Below are 24638 nucleotides of genomic sequence, written 5' to 3' on the forward strand. Positions count from 1 at the left end.
AAATGAGACATCCAATAGGGGTTAATATCCAAAATATACCAAGAGGGACTTCCCTAGTTGTCCAGTGGTTAAGAATCTGACTTCCAGTGCAGGGGGTGTGGGTTTGATCCGTGGTCAGGAACTAAGATCCCACATGCCACGGAGTCATTATGCTGTACACCTTAAATTTATACAGTGCTGTATGTCAGTTATATCTCAGTATAATTATATCACATCTCAATAAAACTAGAAGGAAAATAAAAGAAACACTAGGAGTTTGGGGAAAGGGGAGCCTCACAGTTCTGGGATGCTGCACAAGTCCAAGGAGCAGCAGTCATATTGAATTCTATTATTTTGTGCAAACAGAGCCTCTGGGTATTGTGCAACTTGAGGGCTCTGGGCTTCTGCATCAGAAAGACTTGATCTGCAATGTTAGCTCTGCCACTTTCTGGCTTCATTCCCTTGGGCTGTTTAATCTACATGGGCCTCAGTGTCTTCACTTATAAATGAGTGTTATGTTAGTGACTTCTTAGATTTTTGTTAAGATTAGATGAGATCATATAGGTAACACTCCTCATGGTGCTTGGCCAGTGGTAGTTGTTACTTGGAACTGGGTTTTTGATGACAGGATCCACACCAGCGTTGAACATTAGACTGTGTTTGCCTTATGGTGTAATTCCAAGGCAGCGTGAAGAGGAGGAAGAACAGTGCTCTAGGAGACAAGGGGTGTGTGTGTATTTTCTGTTCTCAACCTCACCACTGTGGTCCATCTTTTCCACTCTGCCCCAAGCCTATCACAGCTCGACATACCACACTCAGCTGGAGGAATCTGAGACAGCGGAGCTGCCACAAGCTCATCTAGGCTGACCAGGCTGCCTGGGGGCCAAGAAGAACAAGCCCGCTCCGGTAGTGGCACTGTTTTGGGCTGGAGCCATGAGGCCTTCTCCATGGTGGAGGTGGTGGTTTGGAGCATAGGTTATAGAGCCGACTGGCTGAGTGCAAAATCCTCCCTCAGCCTCTTCCTAGCTGCTTTACTTCTCTGTGCCTCAGCTTCTTCACTGTACTAGCCAGCTAGGGCTACCATAACAAAGTACCCCAGACTGGGCGCCTTAAATAACAGAAATTTATTTTCTCCAAGTTTTAGAGGTTAGAAATCTAAAATCAAAGCATCAACAGGATTGGATTCTTCTGAGGCCTCCCTCCCAGGCTTGCAGATGGCCAACTTCTCCCTGTGTCTTCATATGGTCTTCCCTCGTATGTCTGTCTCTGTCCAAGTTTCCTCTTCTTAAAAGAACACTAGGGCTTCCCTGGTGGCGCGGTGGTTGAGAGTCCGCCTGCCGATGCAGGGGACACGGGTTTGTGCCCCGGTCCGGGAAGATCCCACATGCCGCGGAGCGGCTGGGCCCGTGAGCCATGGCCGCTGAGCCTGTGCGTCCGGAGCCTGTGCTCCACAATGGGAGAGGCCACGACAGTGAGAGGCCCACGTACCGCAAAAAAAAAGAACACCAGTCCTATAGGATTAGGGTCCATCCTAATGACCTCTTTTAACTTAATTACCTCTTAAAATACCCTCCAAATACAGTTGTATTCTTTTTTTTTTTGGCTGCACCATGCAGCACGCGGGCTTTTAGTTCCCTGACCATGGATAGAACCTGCGCCCACTGCAGTGGAAGCGCAGTCTTAACCACTGGACCGCCAGGGAAGTCCCCCAAATACAGTTGTATTCTGAGGTACTGGAGGATATAATTTCTACATATGAATTTTGGGGGGACAAAATTCATCCCATAGCATTCATCTGGAAAATAGGGACAGTAAATTTTTCCTAACTCACAGGGCTCTGGTGAAGATTAGAAGTGTTAATAACAATAAAGGAGGCGGGAGGAGCAGGTCCAGCTCACAGGACGCTGACCCAGCCCTACCACTGATTGGTTTGTGGCCCTGGCCATTTTCCCTATCTGTAAAATAAGGATGTTGGGCCAGGGGCAAAGCTTCCAGGGTCTAATTAGCCCAGGGGAAAGGGTATGCAGACCTGCAGTGACATTGCCTCTGTTGGTTAATGTCGGATTTCATTTAACCTAAGACAATTTCAAGATACAAGTTTATTTTATGTTTTACCACATAAGAATACATAATGTCAATTATAATTGAAAGATACTATCAATTGTTAAGTCTCCTCCTGATTTCAGAGATGTTGGAATGTGAAAAAATATGTGTCTTAGAATTGATGAAAGAGAGTATGTCCTGTTTCTTTGCTTTTGGCAACAAAGATCTACTGAAGGGGAGCAGGCAGGGCCATTTGGCCTTCAGCCTCGGATTTTGGCCATTGTTCCACGTCAGATTTATGCAGGGAGGTAGGGTGGTGAGGCATCTTCCCAACTGATGCTTATCACCTGCAGAACTAGCTAAACTCATGGCTGGGAAACAGATTTAAAAAGCTGCTTAGGCCCCACTTGAGCTTTTGGTGCACCTCATAAAATGAGCTCATGGCTTTGGAACCTGACAGACCTGGGTTCTTGTTCCAAGTCTGCTGCTCGCCAACCAAGAGGTTGAAAGAAGAAAGGCTCCAAAAAAAAAGAAGAAGAAGAAGAAGAAGAAGAAGAAGAAGAAAGGCTCCAATGTGCAAAGAGGGCTTTGCCAAATGTGGCATGCACAAGGCGTAGTGTATGGGAGAGAGAGGGCTGAGAGTCAAGGGTCCTGGGGTCCTCCCTGGCTGTGTAACTCGGACAAGTCCCTCCACCACTCTGGACCTGTTTCCTCATGGGTAAGGGTAAAGAGGTGGAGTTCAGTCATTTATTCAACAAATGTGAACTGAGGAGCTCCCCTTGGAAGCAGTGTGCTGCAGGCCAGGGATATAGAGGTGTGAGAGGTGGTCCCTGCTTTAGGAGAGATCTCCCCATCCAGTGTGGAGAGCACGAAGTACAGGGCCAAGAGGAGGGAGCCAGGCGCTCTCCATGTACTTCTCACTTCATCCTTATAATCACTCTACAATGTAGGGAATGCAGGTATTTTTATCCCCACTTCCTAGATGAAGTCATTGAGACAGAGAGAGATGGTGGTGCTTGCCAAAGTCACACGGCAGAGCCAGGATTTGGACTGGTCTGCCTGACTGAAAGCCAGTTCTCTTTCCTCTTCGCCTTTGATGGTCAGTTACAAGTTTCCTTCTAGGACAACATTCTCAGATTCTATGCCAAAAATAGCCAGTGAATGTCACGTTCTGACAGCCCTTTTTCTTAGCTGCCAAGTAAGGAAGCCCCTTTCTTTGCTCAGGAATGATGATGTGGGGATGCTGAGATTTGTCTAATCTGCCTCGCCTTCTAAGGAGGTGGGGAGCACCATGTTTCAGTGGAATAAGCCTCATCCTCACAAAAGCTTTCGGACTTCACTCAAGGGAATATTAGTAGTACGACATGACATCTGAGTGACTCCACTTTGCCTGGTTGTTTTAGCTCCAGAGGCACTTAGTAACGTCCAGCATTTCACACCGGAAAATACAAAAATCCCAGGACTGCTCCGTCACCAAGTATTGTGTTCACAGCACAAAAGGCTGGGAGAAGACAAGTGGGGCCGGTCCAGTGCTAGAAGCCCATGACAGCCCCATCAAGGGATTTTTTTGGCCTCTGCTCACATAGCTCCAGAGTTAGCAGGATCATGCTTCCAGCCAACTCTGGCTAGAAGAGACTTCTAGCTGGTAGAGATGAGCTCTACCTTTTTGCCTTCGACCGAGGATGCTCTCTGGCCCAGCTCAGTGAAGTGATTTACCCGAGGTCACCTGGAACATTGTGGAAAAGCCTGGATCAGAGTCCTGGCACTTGGAGACCTGGTTCTGTCCTTGGCCTCACAACTGAGGGGAAATAATCCTGAAGGAGGATTCAGACTGGTTTCTCACCTTGACTTGGCCACTTAATTTGAATTAAATGACATATAATTCAATTTCATAATTATCCAAGGGCCTACTATGTTCAGGCACTGTACTTACACACAGTGTGTTCACATGCAAGTCGTTTCATCCTCATCTATTAAAAAAAAGCCCCTCCTGTGTTGCTTCTCTCAGAGCCTTTTTGGGAGGATTAAATGAGTAAAAGAAAGCAAAGTGCTTTGTTAAACTGTAAAGTGGTGTCAACATTGAGGCTATCCTATCTCTGTGGTCCACTCCACGTGTAACAGACTTCCACCTTAGCACTGCCCATCCTATTGGAATTTGTTTACCTGTCCCTCTCCCCCACTGCACAGCCTGAGGGAGGAATGTGCAGGGTTCACCTTTGCTTTCTCAGAGCCCAGCCCTGGGGTTGGTATATGTTAGGCGTTCAAAAGAGTATGTGAATAAACAGACCATGTGATTTGAGATCTGATTCTCAGATCCCTGGAGATGCCAACCAGAAGGGCACTGAAAGACCAGAGGAGGAAGGGCTCAGTGAGAGGGTGGTGGAGGGTGAGAAGGGTATGCACTGTGGATGGACAGGTTTGGGTCACTGGAGAGGAGAGGTGGGATGCTTTAAGCATTAGGAGTGCCTTGGGCAAAGGTCAGGAGGTAAAAATCCATGTGGATTATGCAGGGGACACTGAGGGCATGAGCAAGGGCATGAGCAAGCAAGACAGCAGTGAAAGATGAGGACAGAAAATAATGATGATGATAGTAATAATTATAGTAATGGTAGTAATTCATGTAGTAAGTAGAGCACTTACTATACTCCTGGCCCTATTCAAAAAGCTGAAGATGTATTCCTCATCAAACCCTTACAACAGCCCTATGGGTTGTAGGTACTATTACCACAGCTTTACAGACAAGGAAAGAGAGAGGTTAAGTAACTGGCCAGAGGTCACATAGCCGTTAAGTGGCAAAGCCAGGATATGATTCCAGGCAGTCTAACTCCAGAATCTGTGCTCTTAAGTAGGTTGAAGCCTGTATATAAAGAGCCAAGGAACTTTGGACTTTTTCTTGTGTTATAGGAAAAAGTTTGAGCAAGACTTTTGAGCAAGGTGGAGTTTGAACAAGAGAGGACATCAAGGAGGTAAAAATGTCTTATTCCACAGGTGGCAGAGTCCCTCAAACATAGATTGAGCACTTTCTGTGTGCTGAGCACTGGTGATACAAAGAGCCAGCCAGAGCCCTGGCCCTCAGAAGCATGCGGTTCAGTGGGGGACACGGAGGTGTGCTGGAGCACGCTCCCTCTGGCTCTCCAGAGCCCATTGTGTGCCTCTCTTCCCCGATGATCAGTGACTTCATGTTGGTGACTTGAAATTGACTACTGTGAGAGTATTTACACCATGGAAATTGGCTGATGCTACAGATCAGTGCGTTTCCATGAGAGCTAGTTGTTGTTAAATATTTACCAGCACAACACTGCCTGTGAACAGCTGCAGTATGCTGATAAAAGTCCACACCAGATATAGGGTGGTACAAAGCGGGCTGGGAGTAACTCTACTTGGTGAGCCAAGGAGGGAAGGCTTATGCAGAGTGTTGAAGGATGAGCAGATGTTTGCTATGTAGACAAAGTAGTAAAGGGCAGGCGAGGTGTGGAATGGCATGGCATGGTCATTCTTTGGTTCTGTGAAATGAAACTATGGACAGGAAGGAGCTTGGCAACCTATGAGATGCCAAACAAAAGGGTGTTTTTTAAGCAAATTCAGTACTGGATTTATAAAGTGAACTAATTGGGGTTGGGAAGGGAGAACCCATGTCACAATGCAGCAGGATCTAGAGGATTTGTGACTCAGCTGAGCCTTTACCCAGCACCTCAGTAAAAGGGAACCTAGGCTTTTGGGAGGGACTGACATAAGAATGGGGTGGAACACTCTAGGGCCGTCCGTTAACTGGGAAATGTTGATAAAGGCTTTGAAATACTCCCCAATACATATATTGGGGTGGGAGGGCCAGGGAAGCTGGTGGAAAATAGGTCCAGGAGAGGGGGCAGTGAGGTCAGTCACACCTGACTGGGCATGTACTCCCTGCCCAGAAGTCAGAGCTAAGCCGTGGCACCACAGAGCTTATTTTGTTGTCCTTTGTGTCGGGTGGGGTTCTGGGTACCATGGGTTGCTCAGTGATCCTCTGGTTTCCATAGGCCAACTTTTCTCTTCAGGGCCCCCCTTGGTCCCTGTACCCCAGACTGGGGTGAGCATGTCACCAGACTGTCTCCACAGCTCTCTGTTTGGTGCCACACTGTCCTGAAGGTTCTGAAGGAGACTGAGGTCACAGGGCTGTCTGGATAGATGGAGCTGCCAGAGCCAGGACCCCACAGGACCTGGAAAGAAGCCTGGGCCCCTCCCTTTGATGGGCCAGTTATCAAGGTTGTTTTGCTCTGCAAGATAATCACGGGGTCTCATTTCCCTGCCAACTGCCCAACCAGCCCTGAGGCCCCTGGGATACAGGCAGACTCAGGTGGTCAGTGTGAACAGACCACAGTTCAGGAAAGGGATGGGCTGGTGCTCTGGACACAAGTGAAATGGACCTAGGCTGATCTTGGCTATGCCTCCACTTACAGTAGCCTGTCTTAGGAGTAATTTGTAAAAGAAACCTGGAAGTTTGGGGTGAACAAAGGTGCAGTTACAAAAGCGCTATGTTTTAGGCCACATAGAAGTTTACAAAGCAGAGTGACCACACCCTAGCCTGGGGGGCTGTGTAGGGCACTGAGGTGGTGGCAAGGGGGGTGCCATGGCCACCTCTGCACAGGGAGCTCTGGCCCAAAGACAGAACCTAGCATCAGAAGGCTTGCCCTTCATAAAAGGGCAAAGAGCTGTAGGAGGTGCCTGAGGTGACAGCTACTGCTGGCCTTCCAGCATGCAGGGGCCCTGTTTGGTGGCAGGTCTCACCAAGTGGTCACGCCAAAGTGCCTTAGGGTTCCCTCAAGAGCACCCTCCCTGACCATCCCTCTGCATGCCTCGGGGAGGAACAGACAGCTGACAAGGTCGTGTGCCCAGAATTGCCCTTTAGTTGGGACAAAGCTCTCAGCTGTGCAAAAGGCTAAATAAACTGAGTCCGGTTGAGTTCACTGACCACCACTGTGTTTCGCTCCGGGCAGCTAGGGGCTCATGACAAGAATCACATGCCTGCCTCCCAGCCGACCCTGACTCACTGGTCCTCTGGGATGGTGCCGCCTGCAGGCTCAGTATCTCTCTGTTGCACTAAGCAGGTGGCTGCACTCACCTGAGGGAGGCGGGCACCGTGAGCACTCTGCATGTACTGCATGTGGCTCCCTTTGTGCGGAGGCCCTGCGTGGAGCCTCACCTGCATGGCGCCTCACCTGCACGGCTCCCGGGCCTCGGCTCATGGCGTTTCCAGTGCCCACGGTGCCCTCCTTAGCTCATTTTGTTACCATCCAACCTACCCTTAAAGGCCCAGCTCGACCATCCATTATGCCTTTTCTGAGAACTAAGCTTGCTTTCCCCGAGTTCCCACAGCACACTGTGTGGCCCTCTAAGCCTTTCCAGACTAAACCTATCTGTGGCTGTTCCCATCCTCAGGGACCATACACCAGGTGCCCCAGAAGGCTTGTTAAATTGTTACATGCTCATGGTGTCTCCTGCATGACAGTCCGTCATCACTCCTAAAAGAGCAAACGTTTATTGAGCTCCTATGGGCCAGGCCTAGCTAGGAATTTTCACATACACAACCAAGCCACAGGACACTAGGAGGTGGGATTGTTATCTGATGAGGAAACAAATCAGGGAGGCCCAGGGACTTGTCCAAGGTTACGCAGCAAGTGATGGAGCCAGAATTCAGACCCAGGTCAGCTTGATTCCAAAGCCAAGGTTTTTTCCTTATGTGTAGACACAAAATAATAACAACCATTTATCAATTATACTGTATTCTCACATAAATTATTTCATTTGATCCTCACAACAGCCCTGTGAGGTAGGTAGGGTTACGTGTTACTGTTATGCACGTTTCACAGATGAAGAAACAGAGATGGCTCAGTGAGGTAAGTGACTTGCATAAAGTCACACAGCAAATTAGTGGCTTCACAGGACCTGTGCTTTCTCTAAAGTCAAGCTGCTTGAATTAAGAAGCACCGAAAAGATGGAGAAAGAATTTTTATGGAACAGAAAAAGAGACAGTGGTGATTTATAATATTTCTTCCTTGAACTGTTCTGCTGTGGTCACAGCTTCTGCTGGCTGGTCTAAATTGGGTTCTCCTGAGTGGCTTTCCTGAATACCATTGGCCTGGTGGCATGGGACAGTTATCAGAGACTCCTGGGTCCCACTGTAGGGGGGAAAAGTCCTTTATTACCTAAGGGATGTGGCCTTGCCCACAGCCCAGCGTACAAGCTCCCTATTCACAGGGTGTAACTATGGGAAGCCCCTTCTTCGGACCATCCCCTGGGGGAACCTGTGGCACCAGACTTCTCTGGCTTTGTCAGAGGGCCCCTGCCCAGTGGGGAAGATTCTGGGACTCCCAAGGCCACCCTCACGCCAGGGATGAATCATGATGTGCTGCTTTGAGACACGCACTGCTCATCACCCCCTGGGAAGTGGTGGCTCAGGGTCTCACCCCAAGGAGGTCCATGGGCTGGTTATGCCCAGAAACTACTGCAGGGGAAGCCCACATCCTTCAGAGCACTGTTTTAAGGGCTGGACACTTACTCCAAGGGCAATGTTATGGTTCAGGTCACTCCCAGGCTCCTTGTTACACATTGCCAAGACCCTGGTCTCCTTCCTCTGGGGCAGCAATCTTCAAACTCAACAGAAGATGGTCAAAAGCCATGAACAGTCATGTCTGGTGAGGAGGGAGGGTCACAAATGAAGCCAAGGCACGACAAAATGGGGATGACTTACAGGGAATGGAAGGGGCTAACCTTGGTTCTGAAGACAAATCCCAAGGGGAATCCTAATATCGAGTAATAATATTTTCAAAATAGGTATCTGGCCTCTCAAAGTGACTATTTTGAAAGAGAAAATACACATTTGGGTGAGACGGAAGGTCTACCAGGACCAGAAAATGGTTGTGGAAGGACAGGTTTCGGCTCAATGTAAGGAAGGACTTTCTAACAGCCAACTATGGCAGGGGCTGGCCTTGGGGATGACCAGCTTCCTGTCACTGAGGGTATGCAAGCAGGGATAGTTGATCTCCTGAAGGTACTGGGGAGAAGCCCTCAGCCGCAAAGGTGCTGGGGTGTTCTGGGGGTGCGGGAGGACTGAGCGACTGCTGAATCATTTTCCAACCCTGAGAGTCCATAATATATTTTTAAATGATCTGTTTCAATGAGACTTCAACTTCTTGGGGAAAGGATTACAAAAGTCAGGTATCAGGCCACATGATGAAGTGCCTTTCGTTGCACTGGCTCCAGATACTTTCAAATCTTCGCAGGGACAGCAGCTTATTTCTGAAGCCGGAAATCCCCAAAGGCCTAGATTTGGCCCAGTCAAGAGGGATATCCCCATCTTCTGAACGCTGCCTGGAGGCTAATTCCTCCAGGCCATGCCAGGCTCAAATCCCACCCTCACTACCCACTTCATTTCCAAGCCAGCCAAGCAAGTCCAAGGTTCTGGCCACATCCCAGGGACGGAGGGGCAGGCAGGATGGGAATCTCTGGGTACTTCATGTCCTGGGAAACTAGAGGGAGCCTCTTATTCTCACCCCATCCCCTCCACCAGAGGCTCTGTTTACAGATGGCTAAGTGAGGCACTGCCTAATGGTACAGAGAGAGCTGGACCCAAGAAAAAACTGCTGTTCCTTTGTCTAGCCAAAAAGTCCTCCTGTGGCCTCCTTTAGGACATGTTGGCAGACTCTTCACTTAGAGCAAACTGCCCATCCCCAGCTCAAAGTAGCAAGGAAAAAGGTGGCTGTGTCAAGAGGACACATGGATTCCTACAGGTGGACTGCATCACGGGGGAAATCAAGTCCTGCTACACGATTAATACAGGTTAGTATAGTGGCCTGCCTCACACCACTGGCGAGACACTCTCCAAGATCTTGGCTTTAGGAAGCCCCCCTCCAATGTTGCTGGGGTCCTTTTACCTGTACCGTATTAATCGAATAATCTTATTGTTCATAAAATCCACAGCGTGTGGGTGAGAAGAATCGATGCAGAAGCCGTCACTCAGCGCGATTTTCAGCACCTCCTCCATGAAGACCTGGAAGCTGTTGATCTGCTTGTTGGCTGGCACCACCCAGAGCCTCTTGAGGTTCTGCTTGGTGTACTCCTCCTCAGGCAGGCCCTCCACATTGGCCACCCAGTCCAGAGTCAGGTGGTTGGGGTCTTGCAAATGGCTGGTGATGGAGGATAGGTTGCCATTGGAGCAGTAGAAGAGCTTGGAGCCGAGAAGCTTGAGGAAGAGGCAAGAGGTGCTGAAGATGTTGGCGTTGAAGACCTCCATGCTGGAAGAGGACAGGCTGTAGATCTGGGGTGCCTCACGCACAGTGAAGTGGACCGTCTGCACACGCTGGTTCAGCGTGATGTTGAGCATGGCATTCTTCTCGGCCTTGGACAGCTCCACCTCCTTCTCCTGCAGGGCCTCAATCAGGGGCTGCACCTGGTAGAAGTCAGCCTCCCTGCGGAGCAGGCCCATCTCCTGGAAGTCCTCGGGCAAGTCCAGGTGGGAGGTTCGCAGGAAGTTAAGGATGTAGCGGAACACTTTGCCGTCACGGTCAATGAAGCAGTGGCCCTGGCTGTCCCTCTTGGTGGGCATCTTCCCGCTGAACATGGCGCCCAGCATGGAGTCAGGGAAGCTGGTCAAGGTTGCCAGTGAGGTTGTATAGAGCTTCCCCCCGACATTCAGTGTGATGGGGTCAGACATGGCAGGAGGCTGGGGTGCTGGGAAGTAGTCCTACAGAGAGAGGTAAGTAAGAAATGACCATTACCCAACTATATCTGATATCTTAGTTTGTTGGGGCTGGTATAACAGAATACTATAGACTGGGTGGCTTAAGTAACAAACATTTATTTCTCACAGTTCTGGAAGCTGGGAAGTTGAGGATCAAGGTAGGGGCAGATCTGATGTCTGATGAGGGATGTCTTCTCGCTGTGTCCTAATATGGCAGAAGGGGTAAGAGAGCTCCCTGGAATCTCTTTTATAAGGGCAGTAATCTTGTTCATGAGGGCTCCACCCTCATGACCTAATCTTCCAAAGGCCCCACCTCCTTACGCCATCACATTGGAGGTTGGGATTTCAACATATAATTTTGGGGCACACAATCATTCGGTCCATAACATCTGGGTAGTCACAGTTCTCAATTTCTTATTGTAGGTCCTTGGAGTTGAAACGAATTAATACTTGATGAACAAATGGATGGGTAATAATTGCCACACTGTCGAAAGCATATTAGGTTCACTAGGGAGTTTAAAAAAAATAAAAAAAAGAAAGAAATGAAAAGATAAAACAAAGCCTGGGTTCCACCCTCCAGAGATTGTTTTAACTGGCCTGGAATGTGGCCTCAGCATTGGTATTTTTTAAAAGCTGATTCTAAATGTTCAGTTAGGACAGAGAACCACTGGTCTAAGGAAAGAAAGATAATGTGCCTGGACTGAATGCTATGCTAGCTGCTCTTACGTACATTTGCTTACATACTATCCTTTGACATAGACAATATCATCAATCGTCCCCACTGTGCAGATAGGGAAACTGTGTCAGGATTCATTCACCGGTCATTCAGACCGGTGAAGGGTCCTGCCAGGATTCAAGCCCAGGTTCCTTTATATGAGAGAGAAAAATGTATTCATGCTTATTAGCCAAAGACTAGTCCACTGTAGGTACTTAACAGAAGTTCTGAGATTTAGGACTTCAAGCCCCGTGCTCCTTCTGCTGTACCGATGTTGCCTTCTTATTTAATTATTTTTTCCATCTAAAAGAATTCACAACAAATGGCTGTGATCAGTACCACTTCCATCTATCTACCAGGCCCACAATGGGTCACTCAACCCTCTGGACACTCCTTTCTGGATTCTCATCCTCCCATGACAACTTGCCTTGCCATGAAGATGCTCTTGGCTCCTGATGGCCTGCCCTTTTCTACCATGATGGCACCCCAGCCTCCTCTGAAACTTGCTTTGAGGTCAGGGCAAATGTGGGACTCTGCAACCAAGCGCCCTTCCTGAAGGCTCTTTACCCACTCCACTCCTTAACAACCCTCCCCCACTATTCCCCCACTGATCTCACGGCCTCTAGTGTCTAGGGCTGGTGTCTCCTTCAACCTAAAGTCTTGGTTTCTAACTTTTCTTTAAGGTTCTAGAAATCAGGGGATGTACCTTTTTGGCTTCCAACACAATACTTTCTCAGGAGCCAACCTGTGCAATGAATTCAGCAATCTTCCTCTAATGTTGGGTGTGGAGGGCACAGGGAGGAATCAGCCCCACTGCTGCCCTAGAGAAGAGCCCAGGCTGGCAGAGGAGACCGCAGCAAGAGACAGTGAGGGTACAGCAACAAGAGAAATGTACCAGTTACAGCACAGGGAACATCGCTAATATTTTATAGTAACTTTAAATGCTGTATAATCTATAAGAATTTTGAATTTCTATGCTGTAAACCTGAAACTAATATTGTAAATCAACTCTACCTCAACAATGAAAGAAAGAAAGAAAAAAAGAAAAGGATGGAAGGAAGGGAGGAAGGGAGGGAGGAAGGAAGGGAGGAAGGGAGGAAGGGAGGAAGGAAGGAAGGAAGGAAGGAAGGGAGGAAGGGAGGAAGGGAGGGAGGAAGGGAGGAAGGGAGGAAGGGAGGAAGGGAGGAAGGGAGGAAGGGAGGAAGGGAGGAAGGGAGGAAGGAAGGAAGGAAGGAAGGAAGGAAGGAAGGAAGGAAGGAAGGAAGGACGGGAGATGTACCAAGAGATGTGGGAGTAGGTCTGGAATTAATTCTGGCATGTTTACTGTCCAGATGGGAAAACAGAGGTCCAAGAGGGGGACTTCCCGAAAGCCACCCAGCAGGGGTTGCAAACGGGCCAGGGCAGTTCTCACCCCACCCCTGCCTTCTGAGGAGGCCGACTGCACTGAGACCCCCTTACTTCAGAGGGTGGAGGCCATGCTGGGTGTGGAAGATGCTCGGCTGTCCCACCCAACTCTCTGTGGGGAGGGCCCTTTGTAATTCTTTCCCTGTGTAATGGGGCACTTTGACACCGCAGAGAGACGTTAACCATCTGCAGTGTCTGAAGGGAAACAAGCCCATGATGAAGTTACAGAATCATCGGCAGAAGCCTGGAGCAGATGGGCTGTGAGGCAGTGTTGGAGCGGGTGTCCAACGGAGAGGGGGTGGGGGAGGGCTCCCAGGAAGCGGGGGTAGCTGTGCTGAGACCTGCAGCTGAGGTGGATGCTTGGCCTGGGGCCTGAGTCTGGCCAATTTTGTCCCCAGGGGGTCCAGGCAGGAGCCGGACCTAGTTTCCAGTCTCTTTTCCTGTTTGATTTAAGGCCCAGGCTCTGTGAAGTGGCTCAGCTCCATGGAAAGAGCAGGCTTAGGCTGGGCTGTCTTTCCTGACAGTTCCATGGGCTGCGGACCCCGTATCTCCGAAGCACATTAGTTCTGAAGAGCTCAAAGCACAGGGGTAGGGACGACAATGAGGAGCCACAGGGCGTACCTGGGGGCCCTCGGACGGGCACCCAGACTCCTATTTTCCTGCTTGCAAAAGCAGCAGAGCACCTGCCTTCCTGCCCCTGAGCCCCTGCAGTGAGGCTCCTGATCATTTGTCCAGGGTAGCACCAGGAGCTGCTGTCAGTCAGGGCGGAGGCTGGTTAGAAGGCAGGTCTCCTGACCCCAGACGAGGGTGCTCCCTGTGGTATTCTCCCCAGACCCAGGAGTCAGAGAACTCAGCCCTTCAAGCCCCTATTTCCTAGTCACAGTGCCACGGTGTCCACCATGGCAAATCCACAGGCTCTGTTTGAGAGCCACAGTGACACAGGGGGGTAGGAACTGGCACCTGGTGGGGCTGAGAAGCTTCATGAATGTGGCAGGAGGGTTTGGCCACGGAGCTCCAGCCCCCCTGTGTACCCAGCTGCCTCTTGGACACCTCCACCTGAATTTTCTATGGGTACCAGAAGCCTCGCACAGAACTCTTCTTCCCCAGAACCTGCTGTTGACTTTTCTTAGCCGCCCGTCTGCCTGAGCCTGGGAGGCAGCCCTGACTCCGCATCCTGACATTTTTCTCAACTGTCCCCTTGTACCTGTCCCTATGGCAACTCCTGGAGCTCAGGCCTCATCCCCGATCCCCCAACATCCTCACTTGGCTCCCTTCCGCCTTTCTGTCCACCTTCCATTTTAGTTTGCAGGCCGATCTTCCTGACATAGTACTGCCTGCTCTAACCACCCTGCTCATCCAATCTTACCTCTAATCCTGCCTCTCCCCACACTCTATGCTCCAGGACTCCTGACACCTCTGCATCCGTCCTCACCTGCCCTGCCTTTGCTTTCCTCGTACCACCCTTCTTCACTTTCTCCACCATCTCTGCAGTCAACCTGTAAGGCCCAGCCTATGAGTCACTGCCTCGATAAGGCAGTCCCCAGATCTCCACCTTCCCAGCTCTCCTCTTGGGGTTTCTGGTCCCTTGCACAGCCCACCATTCCATCATGTAATGATCTGCTTTGCATATGGCCCTCCTCCCTGGCTTTCTCAAGATGAAGATCACTGGATATCCGTATGCAAAAAAAGAACCTCAACTCATATCTTGTAACATATATGAAAATTAACTCAAAATGGATCACAGACCTAAATGTAAAATCTTTTTAAAACTGTAAGACTTCTAGGAGAAAATCTGTGACTTTCTGTTAGGCAAAGATTTCTTGGATAGGACCTAAGAGGCACAAATCATAGAAAATTTAATAAACTAGACTTCATCCAAATGAAAAACTTCTCCTCTTCGAAAGACACTGTTAAAAAAAAATGAAAATGAGGGCTTCCCTTGTGGCGCAGTGGTTGAGAATCCACCTGCCAATTCAGGGGACATGGGTTCAAGCCCTGGTCCGGGAAGATCCCACATGCCGTGGAGCAACTAAGCCCATGCACCACAACTACTGAGCCTGCGCTCTAGAGCCCACGAGCCACAACTACTGAGCCTGTGCTCTAGAGCCCGTGCTCCGCAACAAGAGAAGCCACCGCAATGAGACGCCCACGCACCGCAACGAAGAGTTGCCCCCACTCGCCGCGTGCAGCAACGAAGACCCAACGGAGCCAAAAATAAATTATTTTTTTAAAAAATGAAAATGAGACACAAACTGCAAGAAAATATTTGCAAAACACCTATCTGATACATGATTGTTAACCAGATTATATAAAGAACTCTCAAAACTCAGTAAGAAAATAAACAACCCAACTAAAAAGTGGGCAAAAGATCTGAACAAGCACCTTCACTGAGAAGATATATAGATGACAAATAATCACATGAAAAGATGCTTGGTATCCTTAGTCATTAGGGACATGAAAATTAAAACCACAGTATACCTATTACAATGGCTCAAATGAAAAATGTGACAATACCAAATGCTGATAAGTACATAGAGCAATGGAAATTCTTATACATTGCCGGTGAGAATGCAAAATGGCGCAACCACAGTAGAAAACAGTTTTTGGCATCCAGTTACCATATGACCCATCAATCCTACTCCTAGATATTTATCCCAGAGAAATGAAGGCACATGTCCATGCAAAAACCCATGTGTGAATGATTATAGCAGCTCTATTGGGAATTGCCCAATCCCAGAAACTAAAATGTAAATGATAAACAAATTGTGGTACCTCCATACAATGGAATATGACTCAGCAATATAAAGGAACTAGCTACTGACACACACCACAACACAGAAGAATCTCAAAAGCATTCTATTAAGTGAAAGCGGCCCGCCTCAGAAGGTTACATGGCATATGACTTTATTTATACAACATTCTGGAAAAGACAAAACTAGAGAGACAAATCAGATCAGTGACTGGAGAGGCTAGGGGTAAGACTGGCTACAAACAGGCATGAAGGAATATTTTGGATGGAAATATTCTACATCTTGATGTGCTGGTAGACAAATGACTATAAAGATTATAAAAATTCATATAACTGTATACCTAAAAAGGGTGACTTTTACTGCACATACATTATGCCTTCATAAACTGGGGAAAAACTCAAGACTGACTGTGTCACGGACAATACAATACACTGGGTTATGATCAGTTTTACATATATAGTGTTGTGAAACTTTTGTTTCCTTTGTGTGTGTGTGAGAGAGAGAGAGACAGAGAAAGGAAGAGGAACTGGATTGTGATATAGAGTGTACCTTCATACTGTGGGTTGTGATAAAAATTGTTTGTGAAAACCACTGCCTAGTTTGTGATCTCTGTGAGAGCAGTGTCCCTGCATATTCACTGCCTAGCACACAGTAGGTGCGGGGGGTACTCTGGGGCAGGGGCTGAGAGAGGAAGGAATGAACATGCACTGAGCATTCCACTACATCCGAGGCCTTTACACCCGTCAGCCCTTTTAATTCATATAGCAATCCTACAAAACAGGCATCATTCTGTTTGGCAGACAGGAAACAGAGACTCAGATCAGACTGAGGACTTGCCCAGGACACACAGCCAGCCAGTGGAAAGCTCAGTCCCTTCCCACCGCACAGGCTGCTGAGAGTTGTAATAGCAACAAAAGGCTGTTTAATAGCTTCAGCAAGTGTGAGAATCCCTTAAGGAGACTTTTAAAATACTGCTATGCGGCTTGCTTGACAAGATACTAGCTACCACCTGCTGAGCACACCTGCTTTGATAATGCTTCGCCTAACGCATGGTAGCATTTTATTTATTTTTAATAAAAATATATAGAAAAGTACAGAGGATGATACTCTTGTGCTGATCCTGTACATGCATTACCTCATTTGATGTCTCACAAGCACCCTGTGAGATAGATTCTATTATCTCTATTTTACAGATAAGGAAACTGAGGCTCAGAAAGGTTAAGAGACTGCTCAAGGTTACAGAGCTAGTCACTGGAGGAGCTGCGATCTGAATCCAGGTCAGTGGATCCAACACCTCTGATAGTTTCCCCTTCCCACCTTGAGGTCCCAGCGTGAGTGGGAGATGCATACTCCCTTATTCTCTGTCCAGATCAGGCTGGGGTAGGTCTTTCGGCAGCTAGTTCACGGCCGGGCAGGGACTCTGCCCACTCACATCTGAGGATATGGGGACAGGATCCTGGATGGCCTGGAGCCCCTCCATAGCTGACACACCACAAGTCCACTAGAGGTCTATACCCTTCTATTTTAATACCAACTCATGATGCCTAATGACAAAGCAGCAAAACACAAAAAGCCAGGTTTTTAAAAGCCAGATTAGAAAAGATGAATGAGAATGCAAACTGAACCACGAAGTAGGAGATAAAAGAAACCCTACCACTGTGTCTGAACAAATAATTTTTCTTAAGCAAGAGACTTTCCAAGTCTGCCTCTCTACTTGAAAAGAACCAAGAAAAAGATCAGCCTATTTCCCTCTCTGAGAAAACCAGGAAATTATGCCATGCGGATCTTCAGACCATCTGACTGGGCAGGGAAGGCCAGGGGGCCTGGGAACTTCGGAGTTGGCTGGAAATTCTCTCCTCCCTGAAATGGGTCTGTGGCCAAAACGAGGGGTGGTGAATCTTAAGGCCCAGCCTGGTACCATGTGAAGGGCCAATCCCAGTCTGGGGCCTGAAAAATCACCCAGTTGCAACCTCTAATTGTAACAAAGGAAATATAATGCTTTGAGAGTAGGTGTCCCATAAGAAAGGGCAGTCAAGACGTTGCTCTAGAGAGTCTTACTTTAAAACTATGTCTCCATTCCCGCAGGCCTCACGAGGGACACAGCTATTGCCCGGTGAGGACTTATTGTGTGCCCTACCTGTGCTAGGTGCGTTATACACATTAACTCATTTAATCCTCGTAACATTCCTTTGAGGAACGTATTATCTTACTTAACAAATGAGAACCTGAGGCCCTAAGAGGTAGGTAACTTGCCCAAAGAAAGCAGTGGCAGAGTCAGGATTCAAGCCCAGGCCTGTCTGACTGCCATGCTCTGAATGACTTCCTTGGGAATTCAGCAGCCAAACCCCTTGGAGAGGTTCGTCACTTGTCCCCTCCTACCTCTTACCAGGTGCTCTGAAACCTGCCCCTCAATTTGATTCTGACCTACATGAGACCAGTGCACAGAGAATCAACATTTCCTGAGCACTGAGGACATGCCCCGAGCTATGTGAGTCATCTTCCTGTAGATTACCTCATTACGACACCACACCGAGGCTGTGAGGTAGGTACGATTATCATCCCAATTTTCTGGATTATAAAACTGAAGCACAGAATGGTGAAGACAGCTGCTTAAGATCACACAGCTAGAGGTAGGAGAGCTAGAATTCCAAGTGAGGTCTCTCTTCAAAGCCTGTGCCCCCTTCAGAAACAAAGCTATGACATTTTATTAAGAAGCATAAACAGGATTTGAATAAAGAGAGAGCTGTGATGATTCTGAGAGGGAATATCTTAAAGTTGTTCTTCTAAAATTAATTACAGTTGTTATGCTGTCCTAGTCCAACTCCCAAAAGTATTTTTTCAAAAGGTTAAAAAAAAAGATTAAAATCTTATTTTGGAAAAATTGGTGAGTGATAACCTGAAAGAATATTTGAAAAAAGCATAATATATCTTAGTTTTATGTAGGAAATCAGACTATAAGGCAATGAACTATGGTATTAAGACAATGAAAAGGGGAAGGAATTTTGTAATAAATGTGTTGAAAAGACTGATTAGTAATTTAAAAAAATAAATATATATTGATCCTTACAACAACTCTGGGATGCAGGCAGGACAGATCACATTATCTTTATTTCACAAACTAAGGAAGATGAGTCCCTGGCCCAGGGCTTTGTGTCGATTCTTGACCTCTGAGTCACAGCCTCTGGGAGGTTCCAGGTTTGGACACTACTCAGAGGACCAGTCCTTTGGAGGCAGCCTGGGATCTTCTCTAACCCGGGTCCTGAGCAAGAGACTGAACCCAGACACATAGGTCCTAGCCAACAGCCCATACACTCACAGAGCCTTAGCACAGGCAAGGGCTCTTTCTGTGCAATTCCCTACAATACTGCTCACTGAGCTTCCATAATGAAGCTATTTTACATGCAATCTACTCCTTTTACACAGTGAGGACCAATTGTTTTAACAATGAATCTACAAGGCATTGATAATTATCTATCTATCTATCTATCTATCCATCCATCCATCATTTCTTAGCTCTGCTCAAGAGCCTAGCAACGATACCCGAGTAGCAATGAGCACACCTGACCCCAGATCTTGTTTTTTAAACGTTGTCTCCTACAAAAGGAAACCAGGGCTTCCTGGAGGAACTGATGATTCCAGTACTTCCAGCACTTTGACAGGAAAAGTTTAAGGTGAGCCTGGAACATCTCTTTCCAGACAGCAAAGAAGAAATCAAAGATTACTGAGGTGAAGTCAAAAGAATGCAGATCTGCAGATTTTAAACGTTCTCATCACAAGAAAACAAAATTTTGTAACTATGTGTGGTGACCATTTTGCAATATATACACATATCAAATCATGTTTACACCTAAAATGAATACAATGTTATATGTCAATTATATCTCCCCCCCAAAACAAAACAAAAACCAAAACACAGGAGCAGACCTAAAGGGACTCTCATTGGCCAAATTTGGGATAATTTGAACACCAAAAAGATTAATGATGATAATAGGTTATAACACATTGAGTTAAAAAAAATAATCATGAGTCTATGTTACTCCAAAAAGAAAAAAGAGAGGGACAGGAGAGGGAATGAGAAAGACAAATACACACACACACACACACACACACAGAGAAAAAGTTATTCTGTAACAAAGAATACCTGCTAATAAGTATACAAAGAATGACATAATTAGCAAATTACCATTTTGCAACCCTCAATGTTGCTATTCTGGCAAGGATCATCAACAGATGTGGAGTGAAAGGTTATCCTGGACACAATTCCGACAGTTCCAAAGAATCACTCTACAGACTACTTGTTGGTTACAAGAGGGAAAAACTTACCCTTTTATAGAGAGATCAGGCTGTTACCTTATCCAATAATCAAGCAGCATTCATGGATAGTAGGACTCTGGTATCATATGTCTCCTAATGTGATTCAGTAAGTACACAACATTGCCAGAAAAAACAAAACCAAAAAACCAAACTGAACCCCATTATTTATAAAATAAGTTTAAACAGGTAGAGGGGCTCTATCTAGATTAAATGAGTTGCTTAAAGAGATATAATTAAATGCAATGAATGAATCTTGACTGTATCTGATTAAAAAAAAATATGAGATTTTTTTGGCAGTTGGAGAAATTTGAATCTCAACTGTTTATTAGACAATATTGAGTTCTTGCTAATTTTCTTAGGTATAATGGTGTTATGGTTATGTTGCAGAATGTTATAATTAGGAGATACATGCTGAAGAATTTAGGGGCCAAGTGTGGAGATGCCTATAACTTTTCAATAGCTTAGCAAAAATTGTGCGTGTGTAAAAGCGAAATCGGCAATGTGAATCGGCGCATCTAGGTGAAAGGCTATTCTTTAAACTTGTCTGTAGGCTTGAAAATTCTACAAATATTTTTATTTTGAAGGAAGGGGCAAGAAAAGAACACTTGCCTCCTGGGACTGTAGATGTAAAGTTCCAGTCAGTGTGCCCGGCCCCAGTAAATAGCCAGATTTCATGAATATTAGATGTTGTTACTACTACTAAGAAGCATCAGCATCTCATGATCTTCTCCTGACGTCTCAGCGCTCTGGAGGAAGCCAACCAGGGCTTAGCTAAAGTAGCCCGCAGTCGGTGGAGGGGTTAGAATTTAAATCCGAGTGGTCTTTCTACATAGACTAATCTACATAGACTAAACCCCCCACAGAAACCACAACACTAAGCCTGCCTGTCTCCATGCCGAGATCCAGGCTGGGAGAAGATGGCTGTTTAGGACTTGTTTCCCCTGCTTTCTTCTGAACCCAGAGTCTCTGCTACTACAGCAGAAAAGAAACTCCTGTCATGGCTTACCAAGAATGTTAACAAAGAGGGGCCACTTCTGGCCCTCAAAGATGTGGATGGGTAGAAAGAACTGTAGGGGCTTTGTGGGGAGAGGAAAGTGCATGGGCTTTGGCATCACCTGGGCCTACGTTTGAATCAGGCTCTGCCCCTTTACTAGCCGTGTGGCCCTAGACCAATTCTTGGGCATATGATGGTGATCATAACAACAACAATAGCAGTAATAAAAATGGCTGACATTTACTGAGCAGTTACTATTGTGCTATGCACTTTATGCATGTTCATCTCATAGATAAAGGTGCTTATTATTATCCCTACTTTATAGACCATGCCAGGCCCTCTCCTGTCTCTGCAGTTTGGCATCTGCTATCCCTCTGCCTGCACTGCAAAGAAAATGCCAGTCATCTGCCAGGCCCCTCAGCTGCAATTCATTCTTCCCTTCTTTGCATCTCCAGAGCATTTTATTCTCACTCCTTACCAAGGCCCACTTTCCTTAAGTAAATGGGTGCCTGGCCACCCTGTTAGGACAGGGATCTCCCCTCTCTGTACCCCAAGAAGTAGGCAGGCAGGGGAAGGGGGACAACTCCTCCCATTTAGTCAGATCGATTTTCCTAGTCCCAGACTCTCATCTACCAATAGGGAGGTTTACCAATCTCTCCTGAATTTTTAAAACTTTTTATTTTGAAATAGTCTCTTGAATTTTTAATTTGGAATCTGAGGCACAGGGCAAGGCCCAGGTAATTACATGGAAGTAAATATAGTGTGTAGGGGATGGACAGAGCATAGCTGGGTAAATTTCAAGGATGACAACACTTCAAGTGAGTAATGTGTCTCCCAATAAACTGGAGCCGTCTTCCCCACCTTACACAGCCCACCAGATAAAGACTCTGGCTCAGAGCCCTGGGTACTGTCTGGGGGAACCACCCTTCCTGGCCTCCCCCAACACCCGACAGCTGTATCTTTAGCCCTGTTTTGCCCAGTTCATATCTCTAAGACGCTCACAGGCTGCTCCATTATGCCCACACCACAGAGATAAAAGGTACTTCCCAGACTCAGGTGACACAGATGGACCCCTAAAGGAGTTGGCCAACTGGGAAAAGTGGGCTGGAGAAGGGAAGCCACCTGACCTGGCTTGCACAGCAAAGTATTCTTTCATCTGGTGCAGACTTCCAATAACTATCACCATCCCCCACCCTCTTCCAGAATTTTCCTTCATCCTCTTGGCTCACCCTCAAGCTTCACCTTGTGGTTTTCCTCAGGCCCAAGCACCTCATTTTGACCACTCTTCCTTATGGTCTTCCTGTTCCTCACAACAAGGATAATTTATAAACAAATGGCTTTCAAACCCATCACCTCATTTCATCCTAACAATAAGCACAGGAGGGTTGCCTTAGGTTGGCACTGAGAAGGGTTGAGGAAGATGGTCCTGTCACACAACCTGTTAAGGGCAGCACATGGACACTTTCGTCTGTTCCCTGCCATTCACTACAGATTAAACCTCTACCTCCGTGCAGTGCAGGGAAAAAAAGCGGGCTCTTTGGAGTAAGGAATCCTGGGTGGCTTTAGGCAAGTCACTTTACTTCTCTGAGCCTCAGGTTCCTCAACTGTAAAGAGATATGGTGCCGTCTTCACAGGGTGTGAATTGAATGAACCCATATATGTGACGCAGAGTTCATGGGATGGGCTCTTTACTTCTAGTCACAAGGGAAGAAAGATGCTCTGTGCATCCACAGGCATTTACCCATTCGGGCAACCTCTTACCCAAACCATGTCAGCGCTGCTGACACTGGGCTTTCCAGGGCCGAGAGGGATACTTTTCATCTTTGCGTCTCCACCCCTCCCTCCCCAATGCTTTTCGGCCCATTCCACCCAATCCATCCCAGGCTTGCCTCATTGGCTTTCTCAGCATCCACTCTGCAGCCCCTTCTCCGACCTCACGCGTGTTCTCCTTATCTAGAAACCCCGCCCCTCCATGCCCCACCCACCAGACTCCTCCCCCAGTCTCGGCCCTTATTATCCGGGCTTTTCTTACTATCACCAGCCATCCAGGCTCCTTCCACCCGCTCCGCCCCTTCTTCTCCATAAGCGTCCCCTCCCCCCAAGCCACGGGCGTTGCTATCCCCATTGCACAGATGAGAATGGCGAGGCTAGGGTAGGCTAGATGACCTCTCGGAGTAGGACAGGTGCCCAGGTGGGCCGTTCCCTCACCAGCACTCCCTGCGCCCCGTGCCCCCGGCCGCGCCGCACCCACCTCCTGCCCTCGCTCGGCAAGCTCCCCTCCGCGGGCGGCCAGCGCAGCTTTGCGAGGGGGGCGGAGGGCCGGAGCCCAGCCTAGGGGCGTGGCGGCCCGGGACCCGCGCGCTGCGCTCGGGAACTTGTAGTCCTCCATGGGCTCTTTGCAGCTCGGGGCGTCGACTTCGAACTCTATCTCCCAGGAGGCATTGCAGTTAGCCGTCCAGCTCCCACCCCGCCCCCGCCAGCGTTCAGGCCGGCTGGCCTTAAAGGGGACGCGGCCCTAGTGGCTGCTCGCGGGGTGGCCCCCGCTCCGGCTCCGCCCCGTTTCCCGCACCTCGCCCCTCCCCCCCACTTCGTCCCGCAGCCCAGTGGCCGCGCCGCTGAGTTGGGCTCCCCTGTTCCAGACTTGTGCAGAGCGGGTGGAGAGGTTGGGCTTTTCAGTGGAAGCAGCATCCCTGCCGTCTGAGACCTGGCGGAGGGCGTCTCCACTCTGGGGGAAAGCAAAGGACCCTCCCTGACCTAGCCTGGCCCAGCCTGGTCCTGTCCGGCCTGAGCGCCCCGCCCAGGAGCTGACTCCGAGGCAGGGGCCACTGGGGTTCCAGAGGTAAGGGGGCTGGGGCGTGTGTGTAGCTTGGGGGTAGGGAGTGACTGCACCCAGATGGTTCGAGAGCCGGGACGCGCGCGTAGGGCTTTTAGAGTCCGGGAATGGGAGGCGGGAGGTCTAGGTGCATACTGGGCCTGGCTGTGTGACCTTGGGCGAGTAGCTGCCCCTCTCTGGGCCGCAATCTCCTTCATCAATTGTGTATATAGAGATACCGCCCCTGCCCCCGCCCCCCTCAGGGCTGAGGGCACCGGCGCCCAGTGTCATGAAGCTCGCCAGCCTTTCGTGGGATCCGCAGCCCCAGTCTGGGCTGGGAGCGGGTGCACTGGTATAACTGGAGGGAAGGGTGGGGTCGAGCTGGGGTGCAAACTGAGGGGCCAAGCGGCCGCCTCCGCTTGGAATGGGCTTCTGCTATTCTCAGCATCCTCGGCCAGGGCGTACTCCCCCTACAAGAACCCTTGCGAACAAGAGACCTCGATGTGTCAGCCCGGTGCCCGCCCTTCCAGAATGCCTGGGATGGGGGTGGGGACGCGGGCATCAGAGGTATGTGAGGGGTGGCCCCCATTGGGGCTGGCTTCCTGAGAAGCGAATATATGCTCCCACCTTCTTCCCTTCTCCTCCTCAGTTCTCCTGCGGTAAAAGGGCAGTTGGGTTTTACTAGTAACCTTCCCCCACCCCACCTTTTTTTTTTTTTTCTTGCGACAGTTTGGCCCAAAGGAGTGCCTCCCAGTAGTATGGCGAGGGGATCCTTCCTGGGACTGCCTTGGGTAGAAGTTCAGTTAAAAAATACAGAGAGAAATGCTGCTGACTAGAGACCTGGGGGACGCGGGATGGAGGGACTTCTCGGTGTCAGGAGGCACAGCCTGGTGCTCCCCCCACCCCCTGCC

General features: G+C 48.5%; 2 protein-coding genes across 2 annotated transcripts in view; one reads left to right on the forward strand and one right to left on the reverse strand.

Moving 5' to 3' along the window:
• Positions 1–704: 704 nt before the first annotated feature.
• On the reverse strand, positions 705–23502 carry KCTD21 (potassium channel tetramerization domain containing 21). Its single transcript, XM_022593912.3, has 2 exons — positions 23167–23502; positions 705–10741 (listed from the first exon to the last, which is right to left on the reverse strand). The coding sequence occupies exons 1-2, from the start codon at positions 23302–23304 to the stop codon at positions 9929–9931; spliced, it is 951 nt and encodes a 316-aa protein (XP_022449620.2). The 5' UTR covers positions 23305–23502; the 3' UTR covers positions 705–9928.
• The window catches only part of USP35 (ubiquitin specific peptidase 35), a 76848-nt gene continuing 75656 nt past the window's right edge, over positions 23447–24638 (forward strand). The window contains 1 exon segment of the mRNA XM_089915352.1: positions 23447–23754. The gene's annotated coding sequence lies outside the window, so the exon portion shown is untranslated.

Source organism: Delphinapterus leucas, chromosome 7 (genome assembly GCF_059928025.1).
Source record: "Delphinapterus leucas isolate spDelLeu-1000000601 "Yukka" chromosome 7, BTC_Dleu_Yukka2, whole genome shotgun sequence".
Lineage (NCBI taxonomy): Eukaryota > Metazoa > Chordata > Mammalia > Artiodactyla > Monodontidae > Delphinapterus > Delphinapterus leucas.

Bases quoted from the DNA above. Each gene is read 5' to 3' on its own strand.
- KCTD21 (XM_022593912.3), bottom strand. From the start codon at position 23,304: ATGGAGGACTACAAGTTCCCGAGCGCAGCGCGCGGGTCCCGGGCCGCC. The intron at 10,742-23,166 runs GTGGGTGCGGCG...CTCTCTCTGTAG, and splicing joins TTGCCGAGCGAGGGCAGGAG to GACTACTTCCCAGCACCCCA.